The 20,304-nt window shown below is 41.7% G+C and overlaps 1 protein-coding gene across 1 annotated transcript in view; it reads left to right on the forward strand.

Moving 5' to 3' along the window:
* The window catches only part of TAPT1 (transmembrane anterior posterior transformation 1), a 139,271-nt gene that overhangs the window by 98,452 nt on the left and 20,515 nt on the right, over positions 1-20,304 (forward strand). The window contains exons 9-11 of the mRNA XM_033948817.1: positions 3,315-3,424; positions 9,014-9,073; positions 13,197-13,265. Coding sequence (XP_033804708.1) covers positions 3,315-3,424; positions 9,014-9,073; positions 13,197-13,265 — 239 coding nt within the window. The remainder of the gene's footprint in view (positions 1-3,314; positions 3,425-9,013; positions 9,074-13,196; positions 13,266-20,304) is intronic.

Consider the following 20,304-nt stretch of genomic DNA (forward strand, 5'->3'; position numbering starts at 1 on the left):
TCCCCACTCAGAGACTTCAATTCATTGGAGCGGTGTTAGACACAGTCCTCATGAGAGCGTTCCTGCGGTCCAACCGTCTTCAAACTCTTCAGTCTCTATGTCAGCGGGTGCTTCCACAACGTTCCATCTCTGCCAAGCAAATGATGATACTCTTGGGTCACATGGCCTCCACAGTTCATGTCACACCCTTCGCACGTCTTCACCTGCGCACTCCTCAATGGACCCTAGCTACCCAGTGGTCCCAAGCGACGGATCCCTGCTCACGACACATATCTGTGACATCGTCTCTTCGTCAGTCTCTACAATGGTGGTTGATATCCTCAAATCTCTCCAGAGGTCTTCTGTTCCATCTACCTCCTCATCAACTTGTCATCACCACCGACGCCTCCCCTTATGCCTGGGGAGCTCATTTGAACGAATTCCAAACTCAAGGACTTTGGACAGCCCAGGAAATGAAGCATCACATCAATTTCCTGGAACTCAGAGCGATGTTTTATGCCCTCAAGGCCTTCCAACATCTTCTCTTTCCTCAAGCCCTCCTGCTGTGCACAGACAATCAAGTTGCGATGTACTACAGGGGGGGACAGGCTCTCGCCTCTTGTGCCAGGAAGCCCAGAAGATTTGGGCTTGGGCCACAGATCACCAACTTTTTCTGAAAGCTATCTACATTCAGGAAGAACAGAATTCTTTAGCAGACAAGCTCAGCAGAATTCTTCACCCTCACGAGTGGACACTCGATCCTTTAACTCTACAGTCCATCTTCGCTCAGTGGGGCACTCCTCAGATAGACCTCTTTGCAGCTCCTCACAATCACCAGCTGCCCCTATTCTGCTCCAGACTCTACTCTCCTCACCGTCTGGCAGCGGATGCATTTCTCCTCGATTGGTCCAATCTGTTCCTGTACGCTTTCCCTCCTCTGCCTCTCATGTTGCGAACCTTGTTCAAGCTCAAGAGGGAAAGAGCCACCATGATTCTGATTGCTCTACGGTGGTCCAGGCAACATTGGTTCTCCCTTCTACTTCAACTCAGTGCCAGTGCCAACTTCCGCTGTTTCCTTCTCTGCTTACGCAACATCAGGAGACACTTCTGCATCCCAACCTTCCGTCTCTGCACCTGACAGCTTGGTTTCTCTCGGGCTGACTTCTCATAATACTTCTTTGTCTCAGCCCGTTCGTTCCATTCTGGATGCCTCCAGGAAACCGGCCACTCTGTAATGTTACCATCAGAAGTGGACACGATTTTCTTCCTGGTGTCTTCTTCATCAACATGATCCCACTTCCCTTGCTGTGGAGACTTTGTTGGATTATCTACTTTCTTTGTCTGACTCTGGCCTTAAGTCTACTTCCATCAGAGTCCACCTTAGTGCTATTGCTGCTTTTCATGAGCCAGTTCATGGAAAACTTCTCTCTGCTCATCCCTTGGTGTCCAGATTCATGCGGGGTCTTTTCAATGTGAAACCACCTCTTAAAGCCCCTCCTGTAATCTGGGATCTCAATGTGGTTCTTTCCGCCTTAATGAAGCCTCCATTTGAACCTTTGGCTACCACTCCTTTCAAGTTTCTCACTTGGAAAGTACTTTTCCTTATTGCTCTTACCTCTGCCAGGAGGGTCAGTGAGCTACATGCACTAGTTGCAGATCCACCTTTTACGGTCTTTCATCATGACAAGGTGGTTCTGCGTACACATCCAAAGTTTCTCCCGAAGGTTGTCTCTGAATTCCATCTCAACCAATCCATTGTTCTGCCTGTCTTCTTTCCGAAACCTCACTCTCATTCTGGAGAACAGGCTCTACATACTTTGGACTGTAAGAGGGCTCTAGCTTACTATTTAGAGCGTACTAAGCCCCACAGATCAGCTCCCCAACTCTTTCTGTCCTTTGATCCGAATAAATTGGGACGTCCTGTTTCTAAACGTACGTTGTCTAATTGGCTGGCAGCGTGCATTTCATTCTGTTATGCTCAGACCGGACTGACACTGGAAGGTTCTGTCAAGGCCCATAGAGTTCGAGCTATGGCAGCATCTGTAGCTTTCCTCCGTTCCACTCCTATTGAGGAAATCTGCAAGGCTGCTACTTGGTCCTCAGTTCATACTTTTACATCTCACTATTGTCTGGATGCTTTCTCCAGACGGGATGGACACTTCGGCCAATCTGTTTTGCAAAATTTGTTTTCCTAATGGCCAACCTTCCCTCCATCCCTCTTTTTGTTAGCTTGGAGGTCACCCATCAGTCAAGAATATGCTGCCTGCTTGTCCTGGGATAAAGCACAGTTACTTACCGTAACAGGTGTTATCCAGGGACAGCAGGCAGATATTCTTGCGTCCCACCCTCCTCCCCGGGTTGGCTTCTTAGCTGGCTTATCCTAACTGGGAACCGCGTGCCTCTGTCGGGCGGGAGGGCACTCGCGCGTGCGCGGTGCGGCCTACTAGAACTTTCCAAGTTCTTAGAGTGCAATCACTCTAAAATTGTCCGTACCGGGGCTCCGTCGGTGCCGTCACCCATCAGTCAAGAATATCTGCCTGCTGTCCCTGGATAACACCTGTTACGGTAAGTAACTGTGCTTTCTTGTTTGTGGAACTAGCTGAGGAGACCATTGTTTGCAAGAAGGACTGCATGTGCCTTGATCTTTCCACTGAATTCTGGGATACATATTCTATCTTGATGATGTGTGATAGATAGCATCATGTATTTGTGTGCCTGATCGATCCTGCATGAGAAAAAAATGCTTTTTACATTGTGTCCCAAAACAAATTGGTTTATCTAAGGTTAGAATTGGACTGATTTTTGGATGGTAATGCCAAAGGTTTTAGTACAATACCGATGTATTTAGATTTAGCTTTCACCTTTCAGTAGTAGTTCAAGGTGTGTCCGGCTTACAATCTTAAATTCATAAGCAGTATCAGTACAATTTGAATCCTGGCTTCCTTTGTTCTCAGCCTATTGCTCTAACCACTAGGCTCCAGGTGTGTGCCCTGAAAATGGCAAGGACATTATGAATTTATCTTGAGCAGACTGGATAGACTGTACAGGTCTTTATCTTCCATCATCTAGTATGTTATTATTAGGAAATTATGTTTTGCCTAGAAGCATTTTCATATCAAAAAATTCTGACCTGTTCTCACTCCAAAAACAAAACCATATTGGAAGATATCTAAATTGGACTTTATCTCTAAAGTGGACTTTATCTTCTGGATCATGGTTTAAAAATCAGCCCATATCTGTAAAAAAATTTTAAAATGTGTTATTTGTACATAATTTAGCATGCCCGATGACATGTTATATATAATGTTTGTTTTGATTTTTTTCTTAACCTTCAGATCATCTTTGGGTCTTATTCCCAGACGTTTGTATGGTGATTGCTTCTGAGATTGCAGTTGACATTGTAAAGCACGCCTTTATTACCAAATTCAATGACATCACTGCAGATGTACGTATGCAACTGGACTATTCTAACTATTGATGCTCAATTTCTTTTAGTGTTTTCATGAATGTGAAAATGTGCTTATAGCAAGAAAATTCTGCTTGTGAACCACAGAACCGTTTTACTAAAATCTTTTTTTTTTTTTTCTTTTAATGTTCACTTCTCTGCGTCTCTCAAATTGCAAATATTTACTCACTGATGAATCTTAGTAAATTCTAGATAGGTCACTTTATATAGATATATTCCTGTCATCCAGCTACCAGAATCAAAAGCACATACCAAGATCATAGATTGCAAATAATTTTAAGTCTGTAACTTCATTAGTAGCAATGCTGTAGAGTGTGACTCTGAATTTTGATTTCAATATTAAAACTGTTTTGTTTTAATGGTAGGCTTTATAGTTTGATATAACTTCACATGAGAAGTTTGAGTACCACTGCTTATCAGTGTTCGCCAGGTTAGGCTAGCATTCTGTGACAGAATCTAGGCACTTTGGTTCCATTATAGAATAGGTCCCTATTAGGGCGCCAAAATAGAGGCACTTGGTTACAGATTTTCTTTCTCTTGCTATTCAGATTTTAGACATGCTGTTTTATAAATGCAGTTAGTTTACTAATAATTGAGAAGCTGGAATGCTTTATGCAAATTTATATTATATATTTCTGAGAATGAGTTTAACATTGTGCCATATCCATTTATTAGAAAATAATAACAGGGTGCACATTCTAGACCATATTATGTATATATATTTTTTTTACTATGTGTTTAAAAATAAGTAGTTATCTAAGTGATGCCCATTTAAAGAGCAATTCTGTAGACTAAATGTTCATATTTATGTGCACATTACATGTGTAAATATTTAGAATAGTGACATTCATATGTGCATAATGCCAGTGTTCTGCCTAAGCGCTATTCTGCAAATATCCACTTAAATTACAGAACAGCTCTAACTTTATTTGAAAAGTGGAGTGGTGTACACACCTGAGGGGAATGAGCGGTAATAGGTAGGATAATAGATTTGTAACTTACAGAGGATTGTAAGTCATGTGTGTTCCTGCTGCGTTTAAGCATTCGCATTTACACCAGCTGTATGGCTGGCATAAGAGACACCTGCAATGAATGTGCCAATACGGGGGTAAGCTAGTATTCTGTAGAGCAGGGCTGCCAAAGTCCGGTCCTCAAGATCTACTGGCAGGCTAGGTTTTCAGGATATCCACAATGAATATACATGAGAGAGATTTTAATACAAAGAAGGCAGTGCAGGCAAATCTCTCTCATGCATATTCATTGTGGCTATCCTGAAAACCTGACCTGCCAGTTGATCTCGAGGACCAGACTTGGGCAGCCCTACTTTAGAGGAACCTAAGTGCTTTGGTTCCATAATAGACTAGGTCCCTACCTGGCATTCTTGGGGCACTGAAATAGAGGCACCTAGTTACAAAATGTTCCCCTTGGAGGTAGGTGCCATTTTATAAAGATAAGCATCTGTTTGTGTTTATAAAACACTAGCATATCTGACAGAAACCTTGACATTAATAGAGGTATCGTAACATACACTTGCTTGGGGAAGATGTAAATGAAAGTGCATACATTATAGATTATTTTTTAATCTACATGTGTACTTGAAAATTCTACTTGTGCTGCCAGAATCCACCCATGTCCACCATCAAAGTACATGCCACTATGTCATAGCAAGTACTTTTATACTCATCATGGGTTTTTTTAATGAGGTTTTTCACACATACGGCCACATACACAGAGTAATGGCTTTCCAAAATAACCTTCTTTCTGTGTTCAGTGAATTGGACCCTAATCTGCTAACTATGTTGAACTCCATTATAATTTTCTCCACAAGATATGAGGGGAGTTCAATAATTTATCTAAGAACATAAGAATTGCCACTGCTGGGTCAGACCAGTGGTCCATCATACCCAGCAGTCCGCTGCCGTGGCGGCCCATAGATCAAAGACCAGTGACCTGACAGAGTCTAGCCTTACCTGCGTACTTTCTGGTTCAGCAGGAACTTGTCTAACTTTGTCTTGAATCCCTGGAAGATGTTTTCCCCTATAATAGTCTCTGGAAAAGCATTCCAGTTTTCCACCACTTTCTGGGTAAAGAAGAACTTCCTTACGTTTGTACGGAATCTATCCCCTTTCATCTTTAGAGAGTGCCCTCTCTTCTCCCTACCTTGGAGAGGGTGAACAACCTATCTTTATCTACTAAGCCTATTCCCTTCATTATCTTGAACGTTTCAATCATGTCCCCTTTCAGTCTCCTCTTTTCAAGGGAGAAGAGGCCCAGTTTCTCTAATCTCACTGTATGGCAACTCCTCCAGCCCCTTAACCATTTTAGTCGCTCTTCTCTGGACCCTTTTGAGTAGTACCATGTCCTTCTTTAAGTACGGCGTCCAGTGCTGGACACAGTATTCCAAGTGGGGGTGTACCAAGGCATGATAACTTTTTCCAATCTGTTTGTGATCCCCTTCTTAATCATTCCTAGCATTCTGTTTGCCCTTTTTGCTGCCGCCGCACATTGCGCAAACGGCTTCATCGACTTGTCGACCAGTACTCCCAAGTCTCTTTCCTGGGGGGGTGTCTCCGAGTACTGCACCGGACATCCTGTATTTGTGTATAAGATTCTTGTTATTGACATGTATCACCTTATACTTATCCACGTTAACCTCATCTAGGAAGGAAAGAAAATATATTAATAAACTTGGAACTTGGAAAGAAAAGAGTTTTCAAAAAAATATATATATATTTTTCAGTATCGTCCCCTGATAGCTCCATACACTTCATCCATTTTTCCTTCAATGACTTTAATCCCTTTGAAAAGAATTTTTCTGTTTGACCTTCAAACCAGGATGTCCTTGATTCTTCATCACTTAACCCTTTCAGGACCATAAGGATCGTAGGCCAATTTTTGTGGTTTTGACGACATTTTTATGGTAAAAAGGGCTTGCAGATGCCAAAAAATTGATTTTTTTTGTGAAATATCATTATTTAAAAAAAAAAAATCACACTTCTGGCTTATGGACAGTGTAGCAAGTGAATCTTCTCGTCAATCTGGCAACAACGCTAATGAATGAATGTCGGAACCAGTTTGTTTACATAAAGGCAGTATCATATGGAATCCGTGCATATCAAATTTAGAACTGTAGACTATCCCAATCAAAATTTATAGGATTTTAAAGTTATGGGACAAATATGTCCCTTGGTCCTGAAAGGGTTAAAAACCACTGTCCATGGAGAGATTTCTTCGAAACTCTGAACAGGAAATAATCTGAGGGAGCCAGGTCAGACATGTAGGGTGGATGGTTCAGCTGCTGAAACCCAAATTCTCAGATGGCAGCCTGTGGTTATCATGACATATACACTGGAGCATTGCCATGAAAAAGCAGCACACCTGCTGTGAGTTTTCCTCATCTTTTCTCCTTGATTGACTCCCACAAAGGGATTATTTTGTTGGCATAACTCTCCTTGGTTATGGTTGTCTTGTTTGGCAGAACTCCAGAAGCATGAACTCCAGAAGCAAAAGTCCTTCATCATCCCAGAAGACAGTTGCCATGATTTTGCCTGCACAGTTTTCTGTCTTGAACATTTTGGGGATGAGGGATGATTTGTGCTTCTACTGCATTGACTCCATTTTGGACTCAGGATCTCTGTGATAGACCCAAGTCTCATCTCCAGTCACCAAACAATGAAAATAAAAATCACTTGGTCTTCATGGAACGTCTCCTGACAGCATTGGAGCCTCGTGGCCTTCTGACATGGCGTCAGCATTCTTGGAACCCATTTTGAACAAACCTTGGACATGCCCAACTTTTCATGAATTATTTTCCAAACTGTACCTGCCAAGATGCCCATTTTTTCAGGTATTCGGAAAACCTTAATTCGTCTGTCTGACAAAATTAATCCTTGACTTTCTTGCACATTTCTGTGTAAGTTGCTTTTAAAGGCTGTCCAATGTGAGGGTCAGCGTCAATGGACTCTCTACCCCGCTTAAACTGCTTGATCCAAAATTTTACTTTGTAGAATGATGGGGCACACTCACCATAAACTGCAGTCACGCATTTATGGATCTCTTTTGCTTTTTTCCCTTCTTTTGTGAGAAATTTTATCACTGAACGGTGCTCCAAATCTAGCATTTTCTTACTTGATTCGCACGAGGACTCTCCTGCCATTCTGTTTCTTGGAATGTTACTCGCACTGAGCTGCAACTGTGCTTGAGTAACTTTGAGACAAACTTATAATTATTAGGAGTTCAATATATCCACTACTGGTATTTCAGTATAACTACTATTCTTAGAGTTACCAGCTTTATTTCTTTTTTGTATAAATATACATATATGTTATCTTAAAAATATATTCACATTCTATCTATATAAGTGCTCAGTTTTGTATTTCCTGCATGAAGACCATAGCAAGAATATTCCAGGACCATCATCGCACTTATAGGTCCTTCAACTCAAACATACTAATCACCCTAAATATTTCTAATAAAGTTAAATAACTATTTTTCACTTATCTCAATCGACTTGAATGATGAGGTGATTAGAAAATATTGTTATGGCTTCATGATGATTGCTTCTTCTTTGCCAGTTTCATATCAATAAATATGTACAAATTGCCGTAGTGTAAGAGTGCAAAAGTGCTGTTCATGTGCTCCTCAACTCAGTCCTGAGTTTCACCCCTCTGGCTTCATCAGGAGGAGTTCAATACTATGAAAACAACCCAAACTAAATTAGTTAAAAAAACCTTAAAACATTCTGGCTCTTAATTTTGCACTTAATAGTTTTTATTTGTTATCAATCTGTTTTCTATAAATCTTAGCTTTGAGACAAGTCACAACATGCACAGACTTGTTTCAACACACTTGCTACTTTTTTCATAGTCTGGATAAATTATTGAATGCCCCTCATAGGACTTGCTGGTAAGAGGTTATGGATACCTGTTTTAAGGCAGGACACACACAGGATCAGGTTTGCTCTCCATTAAGATTGATACATGACTGTAGAATATAAATGATGCGGTCACGGAGGAAGAGGATACAGGGGTGCAGGCAAGGAAATTTGAAAATAAAGAATTCATTGGTAGCAATTGGTATTGGAGCAAAACTAAAATATTTTCTTCAGTGATGATGTGCATAAAAATAAATCCTGAGTACCTAGCTCAGTTCTATTCAGTGATCATAGAAGGCACATCCAAAAGTCCTTTTAACTTGAGTTATTCAGGCAAGAAGAATGAGCAAAAACTGTACAATCCTGCTATGCAGAACCTTTTTCTGTTGTTGCAGCAGAAGGGTTGCTACCAAGTATTGAATCAAGGAATGTGAAGAAGTATGCAATCAAAACATTTTGGTTTATTTTCTTTATTACCTTTTGAATATTTATATTCTTTCATGTTGAAAGTGTAGAGAATATGTAGACTAGTGAAACAACCTTCTGTTTTAATGCATTTTGAATTGTATATTTTAGACAGCAGAATATGAAAAATGATTTGATTCTATGCTTAAGCTATGATGCTGTAAAAATTGTTGTGACAGTGATTTCTGCCAACACTAGCTTTGGTTTTATGTTCTTCTGTTTTTAATTAGGTATACAGTGAATACAGAGCCAGTCTTGCATTTGAGCTTGTTAGCAGTCGACAGAAAAATGTAAGTTTTTACTGGAGATTGAAAAGATTTCTTTGTTTTGTTTAATGTGGAAAGTTTTTTAGCTACCTGATGAGCAGAAGGCAAGTGGAAGACCAGAGTTTATTTCCCAAGCCAGGCTTCTGCTCCTGAGGTCAAAGTGATGATGCTGGAAAATTCAGCATTTGCAGCTTTTGTTGCTCACCAATGATGCACATTGGCTTAATGTAGGATTCACATTAGGTTCTCTAGGAAGTTGAAGTTTATGGATGGCCTCTAGCTGAGAATTGTGGTGATGCCTGGCTGTGCTAAAAGGGGAATTTCTTGTAGAACCCCACTCTATTCCTGAACACTCGGGTTGTCAATCCCATCTCACAAGATCATAAAAATAATGGAAGGCCAGATGCCAAGGAAGATGGGATGCACACATGATGGCAGACTATTGTTGGAATCTTATGCGGGATTGTCCTGGCAGATCTCACTCGTGGACGCCTTATAAAAGGAGCTTCTTGTGTTTCGAATGACTGGAAAGTTTGTATCATAAACTTGTGCTTTTGCTATGAAATGAGTAGATTTTCATGTTGTACATTTTCTTTTAATTTTTAATGTTTTCTTCATGCTTAAAAGATATTAATGTAAACACTACATTAAAATATCCAGATTTTTTTAATGGGCAAGCAGAGTGAAGAGTGGTATATGGCAAGTTTCAAGTTTATTTGTTATTTGATTAATCGCCTATTACAATTACTAAGCGATGTACACATAATAAAATAAATTTCTAAAATGTACATAAAATAGAGAGTAACGTTAACAAGGGTATAAAATCATCAAAAACAAACTAATTAAAACAAAGTAAATAATACAAAAACAAGCAAACAATAGGACAAAAGGGGAAGAAATACAATTTTCGATAGGAAAGAATCAACAATTAAGGTAAAAACGCAAAAGAAATGGGAAGACAAATAAATAATTGGAGATCAAAATGCATAAAAGAGAAAATGATGAAAGAGCAATTAACATTTCAATTAGGTATTGAACGCATCTTTAAAAAGAAAGCTCTTAAGTTGGCTCTTAAATTTTTCAAAATTCTTCTCTTCTCTTAAATAAAGTGGGAGTGAATTCCAAGTCTGTGGGGCCGTTACAGTAAAAATGAATTGCCTACGAGTGTTAATAATTTTAAGAGTAGGAATGACCAACAAAAGTTGGTCATTAGATCTTAAAAATTTAGGAGAATTATATGGAATTAAAACTTTGTAGATAAAAGCAGGGTTTTGTATAATAATGATTTAAATGTGAGTAAAGATAATTTGTATAAAATTCGGTATGATACTGGGAGCCAATGGCACATGTTCTGTATCTCAAAAACTAAAGCTGATAGGAGAAAACTGGTGCCCTTATAGAATAGAAAGTAGCACCAGAATCTGCACCCTACTTAGGGCGCGACCATTTACACAAGCTGAAACCAGATGTAAATCCTTACACATAATTTGGGCATGGATCTCCTGAATTCTATAATACTGCACACATTTTACAGTAACACTCCTGATCCACCCAAGTTCCCCTATTTTTAGATTCACACAGAAATACTTGGGGCTCCTTTTATCAAGCTGCGGTAGGCGGTTAACGCGCGGAATACCGCGCGTTCAACCGCCTGCCGCGCTAGTCGCTAACGCCTCCATTGACGAGGCGTTAGTTTTTTGGTGTGCCGCGGGGATTAGCGCGTGATGAAATATCCGACACTCTAACCCCCGTAGCGCACCTTGATAAAAGGAGCCCTTAGATACTGTTCTATAACAGGGTATGCAAGTATAGTACCATGCTGGTTTTGGGCTTTTTCGGCAATTTCCTTGTTATAGCTCTTTTTTTTTTCTGCCAAAATATTAGCATGGAAATTGTGCATAATGCTAGGTACCATATATATGAAGATGAATCAGAAATTAAATGCGATTGTTAAATTACACAATAACCAGAACAGAGCTAGCAAAATGCAACATATGTACTCGTACATTGCCTGTTGAATAGTTCATCCATTCACAGTGCGGTATTCGACCTTTAGTCGTGTGGCAGCCACAAGGTCATAAACATGGATGCTTCATTGCAAGATAGCACCATTGAAGTGTGCTTTTTGGGAAGAGGGTGTGAGACCTGTGGAAATTCACCTTTGGATATTGACTTGGTATGGACATAGCACCATGAATCAATGAAAGGTTTATGAGTGTGTAAAAAGGTTTCTACCAGGAAGAACAGGTGTAACTGACGAAGGTTATTCTGGTTGCCCATCAACATTGCGCACACAAGAGCACATTGAGAGGGCAGAAGCCTTGATTAGAGAAGACTGACACATAAGTGTCTCAATTGGCTGCAGATTTGGACATCATCTATGGATCTGCATTTGCCTTATTCATAGACAACTTGGGTTACTGGAAAGTCTGCTCACGATGGGTTCCCAAACAGCTTACTGATCTAAACAAGCAACAGCGTGTGGAGGTTACAACCCAGTTCCTGAGATGGTATGAAGAAGATCACATATTTTGGAGAGAATTGTCACTGCTGATGAGACATGGGTGCATCATTATGGCTCTTGGAGTGTGCGGAGGCCTGGGCACAGATCTCGTCAGACTGTTGGGTGCTGGAAATCATTCAAAGTGATTGCAAGCTGAATTCTCCCAGCCTTTAATGGACTGGCTTGTGGACTCCCTGGTAGGGCAACCAGAAAAAGCAACAAGGTTACAGCTACAGATCAGAGGCTGTTAGATATTCAGGCATATGTCTGTGCTGCCCGAAGATTCGGGCTCGGGCAGATACTCCATATACTTCATATGAAGATGAAACTCTGCCAACTTGAACAGTAAGCAGGCCTCCAGACTCAGCTGTGTACTCTTGGTGCCTCCCTGGCGATTGATATACGCCACCATAGTAGTATTGTTTGAGAAGACTCAGACCACTTGGCCTTCCAGACTCTTCTCCAGCCACTGCATTGCCAATCGAATGGCTTGAAGCTCCAATCTGTTGATTGACCACTTCCTTTGGGAGGCCAGCCAATGCCCCTGGATTGGGCATTTGCTGCAGTGGGGCCCCAAGTTGAACAGGCTGGCATCCATCATCACAACCACAAAGCTATTCTGAGGGGCCTACTGGCAAAGGCTTCTGGAGTCCATGGCATAAACATCTACAAGGAGTCTGATTGAGGTAACCACTGCAATAGCAACACGCTCTGGAGCATATATTGCCCGTGGAAAACAGTCACCATTCTCCATAAAGGCACATTCGACTAGAAGTGTTGCTTCTTCATGGGCAGAAGCTCAGGTGGTCTCTCCCGAGGAGATTTATAGGGCAGCACCTTAATCCACTCTACATATATTTTCCAAGTTTTATAGAGTTAATGTAGCAGCTAGGGAGGACTCCACCTTTGAGTCCTCAGTGTTATGAGCCAGCGCATTGGTCCCGCCCTAGATTTCTGGGACTGTTTTTGTACATCCCACCTATCCAGAATGAAACACCTATTGCACTAGAAAAAGAGATTAGATTCTTACCTTGCTAATATCTTTTCTAGTAGATAGGTGTGTAATTCTGGAGCCTTGCACTGTCGGTTATCTCCTGCACCTGCCTACTGTCTCAATCAGAAAGTTTGAGTCCAAACTGAAATTTGAATATTAGTCAGACCTTAAGGGTATAAAAAATAATTTATTGCTGTAACCCATTGGGGTAATACTTGAGCTCCATAAATGTTTCTGTTTGGCATGATTATTTTGATGTTTCACCTGTTCAATGGCAGTGTTTAGCCTTTGTTATGTTTTCAAAGCAGAACAGAGTTGTAGTTTGGAGAGTTTCCCCATGCTCCTACTTCACATGTGTTTGTATATTGGGTTATCTCTTGCTCTGGTACACTCTAAAGGGGGCATGAGAGCCCTCTAGTGAAGGAAGAGGAATTCAAAAGCTGGAGTGAATTCCTTCCGCACAGCTCACTTGCATGGGGATATTACCCATCCGTCCAGAATGACACACCTATCTACTAGAAAAGATATTAGCAAGATAAGAACCTAGTTAATCTCTTTATAGAAAGTTAACTGTTTGGGTTTTTCTTAATGTATCCTATATATTTGCATAAATTCTTCAATCTTTCATACTCGCTTCTGTTTTCTTTCAGGCTTATACAGATTACAGTGACTCTGTATCTAGGAGAATGGGTTTTATTCCTCTCCCACTGGCAGTTCTAGTAAGTATATTCAGTAAATAAAACTATGGTACCATTTATTTCATTATGGTTGGATTTTTAAGGGGTTTTTTTCTCCGACATTTTCTTAACTAAAATCTGTCTACTGTCATGCAAGAGGAATCATAGAATTTGAAATGTCAGCTATAATATCACATCCTCCAAAGTTTCCTATAACTTCCAGATTTGTTTATTTAGAAGGAAGATGTTCAGTCAGAATGTCACTTCAGACATTCTGTGCTCACTTTACAAAGCTGCTTTCGCTAAAATCCAGTACACATACTGATGTCATACATTTGAAATTCATACTTACCTCATTCCAGTCTCCTCTTGTACTTGCCAAACAAGATTACTGTGCCCATCTGGCAAACTCTAGCCTCTAGTCCTTATTGGCTTAAAAAAGATTCACCAAATCCAGCATGGGGAAACTAAAGCTGATGCTGGGCAGACTTCTATGTTCTGTGTCCCACAAATGGCAAAACAGTTAAAGTTTGTCAACTCTAGTTGTTGCCACTTGCTGCGAATGAGGGTGCGCTGCAGCTCAGGAGGGAGGGGAAGGCATCATGACTAAAAAGTTGAATTGGCAGGAAGAGACTTGAGTTAAAATATATTCCTATTTAATCATGAAGTGAAGCCTGTGCAGAATGCCAGATTCAAGTCTGGCCATCTTGTTGTGCAAACTGGATGGACTGTGCATGTCTTTATCTGCCTACCATTACTATGTTATTGTCAGCAATACTTGGTCTTTGGTTAGCAGTTCTATAGAAATTAGTAGTAGTAGATACTAACCCATCATGTTTGGATTGCCTGTATGTTTGGCATGGTAAAGACTTGACAAACAGTGTTTAAGCATGGGTGACTGGGGCCGATGCATAATGGTGGGCAAGGCACAGACTACCTTGTTAAGCAGATTAGATAGATCCTGTGGATCTTTATCTGTCGTTATTTACTATGTTTCTTTGCCACTCTCACTTCCCTTCACCTCTTACCCTCCTTTCATTCTTTGCCAGTGGTATAACTGACTGCTTCCTTGACAAGATCCACAAAATCAATCTGGAGTTTTAAAATAAGTCACCTTTCTTCCACTTTCCCCATTTCATTCTTCTAGCCCCTGCCACCTTCTCTTCCTTGTCTGAAATCATAGAGAAGGAAACTTCTCCTCTATATTCACCAACCATTTGACTCGATTTCCAGTCACAATTTCAAGGCCACTCTTGCACGCTTTTCTTAGGCAATAACATGGCACAGATGGTGTCTGGTTTCTTTTTTAAAACCCTTTAATGGCAAAATCCCGCCCCTACCCCCCCAAAAAAAAACAAAATGCTCCTTTACATTCTTCTGCTTGGTTACAATAGTTGGAGTGGTTGTTAACTTTGTTTGCACATATTAAAGAAGAAAAATTACATACAGAAAAACAGCATTACAAACAGACATAAAAAAAAAATAGGTCCGATGATGAACTACACGACCCCATTAGGGACATTGGTATGAATGTTTGCTGCCCCAGATGTATGAGGACCCATATATCTGTTTACACATGTTGGGATGCAACGTTCCAAGCCAGAACACCCTCTGAGTCCTCTCGTGTTTCTTCTATCTCAAAGCATTCCAAGCATTGATGTCGAGACAGCTGTTCACCATCACTTTAAGTGCTCTCTCCTCGACATCCATCATCACCTCTGAGGACACCCAGAGACTTCGGTGCCTTCTGCACGGTATCAGTATCAGTGCCATCTGTCCAAGACCAGCTTAAACTCCTACTTTAACAGGAGCTCGCTGGCATGCTGCAGACTCAACTGATGCAGTCTTTTCTGGCCCCAACACCAGCCTCGACCCAAACTGGAGATGTACCTAAACTTCAGACATGGTGCTGCTCTAGGTTACCTCATCATCAACCCTGTTAGTGCTCTACCCAAGCATCAAAGTCAGAACATCGTAGCTTATTGAGATGCCCCTCGATTCACTCCAGGCAATCATCTCAACACTCCTTCTGATGTTTTTATTGCTGATCATCACAGAGATACTATGACCATCTGTCTTGATGCTCAAGTGAGGACATTTCACAATTTTCTGCCAATGAATCATATGGTATAGCATACTTTCAGATCCTTCTCCGATGCCATGAAGAAGGTCCCCTCCAGAGAACTTTTCTTTCACTACCTTCATCCATCAGATAGGCCAAGATCTTCCCATCAATATGGAGTCTTAGGAAGAAACAAGGGCACAATTGATGGAATGTCTGGATTATGAGGAGTGATCTAAAGACTGCCTAAAACTCCCAATCCATAATGTCCTCAGTGAGACTCTAATTAAAAACTGGGAGACTCCTTTATCAGTTTCACTTGCCCCTAACAATCTAGAGTCTATATTGAGTTCAGTCCTCTTCTGGCTTCATTAATAGCTACATCATAATTCATTGGTGGTGCAATCCACCTTAGTGTGCCAATAGTTCCAAAACATACATTTGCACACCACCAGGAAGAGAAAGTAGAACAATGGATAACTTTGGCAGACATATTTTTACACCTCTATGCTTGCCAGTACTAGTCTTAAACTACCAGTTTTACATGGCTTTGTATTTAAAATCTCTGCTCCATAAGTTAAAAGTTTTTGAGCAGCATCTTCTACCTGACCAAGCATCAGCTGATTACATCTCTTCTTACCAGCAAGAAATATCTTGCCAGAGCATCATAGCCAGAGCTTTTGATGTCTCCTCTCAAGCATCCAGAGATTCGACTAACCATCATTCCACACAACAAATACATCAACAGTTGACACATTAACAATTCAAGCGCCTGTCATAATTCCTTCCTAAAGAGCCCTTGACATTGGATGTAGACTTCTGACAGAGCTGGCCCCTCATAACAATCATTCATTGTCTCTACTTTCATTTTCAAATGATATACTGTATTTTTCGCTCCATAAGATGCACTTTTTCCCCTCCCCCAAGAAAGTGGGTGGAAATAAGGGTGCGTCTTAAGGAGCAAATATACAACCAACCAACCAACCCCTCCCCCTGGTACCTTTAAATTGTGCTGGTCACTGGACGGCTGCCTCCTCATAATGTCGGGGCCAGCAGCACACAAGCGCGCTCCTGCATGGGCCCACACCACTTCTTGAATGGCTGCCATCAGTTCTCGCAAGTCCCGTGAGAACTGACGGCAGCCATTCAGGAAATGGCACGTGCCTATGCAGGAGCACACTTGTGCACCACTGGCCCCGACATAATGAGGAGGCTGCTGTCCAGCGACCAGCAAAATCAGGAAGTAGATGGGACTGGCCCACAACGTCCCACAATCCACTCATCGGGGAGGGAGAGACAGCGCTCCGATCTGGAGGAGACGACGCCTGACTTGGGACCAGTTTCGGAGGGAGGATCCGGATCGGAGGAAACCGCGTCAGACAGTGGCTCCGATCCAGCTTGGGGAGATCGTACCTGGCTTGCGATTGGTGCTGGTTTGGATCCGATCTGGGGAGAGACCGTGTTTGAATCCCAGGACTGGTTCTGACTTGGGCTCCCGCAGCTCCTTCCTTCCCTCTTTCAGCCTTTACAGCTAATGGCCAAGTCACTAGCAGCCCCTGCCTTTCTCCTTCCCCTCCCCCCACCCAGGAGAAGCTTGGCACTCCATCAAATGGGGTGGACAGAGACGTGCATAGATGGATCAGAAACTGGTTAGAGGGAAGGAAACAGAGGGTAGGAGTGAAGGGCCACTACTCGGACTGGAGGAAGGTCACGAGTGGTGTTCCGCAGGGCTCGGTGCTCGGGCCGCTGCTTTTTAATATATTCATAAATGATCTAGAAACAGGAACGAAGTGTGAGATAATAAAATTTGCGGACGACACCAAACTATTTAATGGAGCTCGGACGAAGGAGGAATGCGAAGAATTGCAAAGGGACTTGGACAAACTAGGGGAATGGGCTGAGAGATGGCAGATGAAGTTCAATGTTGAGAAGTGTAAAGTATTGCATGTGGGAAACAGAAACCGGAGGCACAATTATACGATGGGAAGGGACTTGGGGGTAATGGTGGACATGACAATGAAGCCGACGGCACAGTGTGCAGCGGCTGCTAAGAGAGCGAATAGAATGCTAGGTATAATCAAGAAGGGTATTACAACCAGAACGAAAGAAGTTATCCTGCCGCTGTACCGGGCAATGGTGCGTCCGCATCTTGAGTACTGCGTCCAGTATTGATCGCCATACCTTAAGAAGGATATGGCATTACTCGAGAGAGTTCAGAGGAGAGCGACACGACTGATTAAGGGGATGGAAAACCTTTCATACGCTGAGAGATTGGAGAACCTGGGTCTCTTTTCCCTGGAGAAGAGGAGACTTAGAGGGGATATGATAGAGACTTACAAGATCATGAAAGGCATAGAGAGAGTAGAGAGGGGCAGATTCTTCAAACTTTCAGAAAATAAAAAAACAAGAGGGCATTCGGAAAAGTTGAAAGGGGACAGATTCAAAACGAATGCTAGGAAGTTCTTCTTTACCCAACGTGTGGTCGACACCTGGAACACGCTTCCAGAGGACGTTATAGGGCAGAGAACAGTTTCGGGGTTTAAGAAAGGATTGGACAATTTCCTGCTGGAAAAGGGGATAGAAGGGTATAGATAGAGGTTTACTACACAGGTCCTGGACCTGTTGGGCCGCCACGTGAGCGGACTGCTGGGCGCGATGGACCTCAGGTCTGACCCAGCAGAGGCATTGTTTATGTTCTTATGTTCTTAAATATTCCAGTAAGACATGCTCTTTCGTATATTTTTACTAAATAGATCTCAGTAGCCTTTGTAAGGTCCAATATCATGTGAATTTTAAATAAATTTCAGTTAGCAAAATGATGTAATGGGGAGGGGGGACAGGGTGCAGAGCCTAGCAGGGAGTGAGGGGGGCTGGGTGCAGAACCTACTATATATTAATATATAATTTGGTTCAAAATGTTTTTTCCTTGTTTTCCTATTCTAAATCTAGGGTGCGTCTTAAGGTCAGGTGCGTCTTATGGAGCAAAAACATTCATTGTCTCTACTTTCATTTTCAAATGATATACTCTTTTCTTTTTCCAGAAGTCTTGTCCCATCATCTTCCAGAAACCCCTCCTTCAACAAAAGTTCCTGAGCCTTCTCCAGCTCAATTTATAGAGTAAAGACTAAGAGGTTCTACTCCAAGTATTTTTTGGTTACCAAAACACCAGGGGTTTCTGTTCATTTCTAAACCTCTGAGAATTCAGTAAATACTTACTGAATGAGAGGATTTCCATGATCTCTCTAGGATCCTAGTTGCTATTACTAGACGAGAGCTACTACCTCTGCTCTGTAGACTTCCAAGAACAGTGAACACATTTACATCTTGCCTCCCTATTGAAAATATTTTCTGCTTCATGAGGAGTCGAACCTTACTCTAAGCGTGAATGTACCAGTGTCCAATCACTGTCATTCCAAAACTTGATGTCATCTTTGAGGCGTGCCTCGATATTGGGGTCCACAACAGCTGGGCAATCAATGCAACCACCGCCTAATGTATCTTTGCCCACATTGGTACCAACACTACCATTGTCTAATATGTCTTTGCCAACATTGATACTGTCTGCATCACTACCAATTCCTGAGTGCTACGGATCAATCAGGGCCTCCTTATCACAACAAGCTCTCCAGGCCATTAATGCCACAGTCCAATTCCCAGTCATCTTCTACAGTCTCAAACCTTAGAATGCATAGGATCTCTCCTAGATACAACTCAAACTCAAGTCTTTCTACCGCACTGGAAACTCAACATCCTAATTCACATATATCAAAAAGTCTCCTCTCTTCAACACATCACTACAATTCAAATGTTATGTCTCCTTAACCACATGAAATCTACAGTTTATATGCCTCTATGGACCTATCTATATCTCAGAGAACCTCAGTAGGCCCTCTCAACTCAATGGTCTAAAATCATCAGAGCACTTTCTGAGTAGATACAAGTGACCTCAGCCTTCCTCTTCATAGATGCTTCCATTCTCACTTGGAGATCCCACCTGAAAAGCCTTTTATACCCAAGGCTTCTGGACTCCTCACAAGTAACTTCTCCACCTACAACTTTAAGCATTCCCCAATGCTCTTCACACATACCAAGATCACCACCTCAATCTGTATTCAAATACAAAACTAAGTTGCTATGGTCTACATAAAACAAACAAGGAGGTAAAGGGTCTCATGCACTTAATCAGTAAGCCATTCACATCTAGACTTGAGCAATTCATTGCATCATATTCCTCAAAGCAGTTTATCTAGCAGAAAATCAAGCAGACAAGTGGAGCAAACTCCTTTATCCTCATAAGTACTCAATTAACTCAACCACTTGCGAGATGAATATGCCACTAGTTCAAGACTCATATGCCTTTCTACTAGAAAGAAGATTATAGAGGTAAGAACCTAATCTTCCCTTAAATGTTTTGTCCTTGCATTTCAGATTTTCAGATGGGCAGACTAGATGGGCCATTTGGCCTTTATTTGCCATCATGTTTCTTTGTTTAAGTAATCTGTTATTGAATGATAGGGCATACGTTTGTAATCCATTAAGAAAGACTTTGTCAGATATAAATTTTGCAAAATGTTAGTGGCACATAGTTTCCTATTCTAAACATATGCTGAAAATATTTATTCTAAGTATTTTGCATTAGCTGTTCCATCTTCAGTTTCTGTTGCTGAGTGTGGATTTCCTTTCACAAAGTCATTAGAGCACAGATGTCAAACTCAAGGCCCGCAGGCCATATCCGGCCTACCTGGCTGTTTTATGCGGTCTGTTGCCCCCGGTGTTATCTTGTGGCCGGCTCCCTCCTCCTCACAGCTTCAGTGTGCACGAAGCCGCGTGGAACCACTCCTCGTGCGTCTATCGCCTCATCCAGAAGCATTCCCTCTGACATTGCAATGTCAGACAGAAGGCTTCCGATTTAGGCGCAGGACTTGTGAGGAGCTGCTGCACATGGCTTCGTGCACACTTCGGCTGTGAGGAGGAGGGAGCCAGCCGCATAAAATGGCCAGAAGGTAAAACACCCGCCGG

The sequence above is a fragment of the Geotrypetes seraphini genome, chromosome 1, assembly GCF_902459505.1.
Source record: "Geotrypetes seraphini chromosome 1, aGeoSer1.1, whole genome shotgun sequence".
Classification (NCBI taxonomy): Eukaryota; Metazoa; Chordata; class Amphibia; order Gymnophiona; family Dermophiidae; genus Geotrypetes; species Geotrypetes seraphini.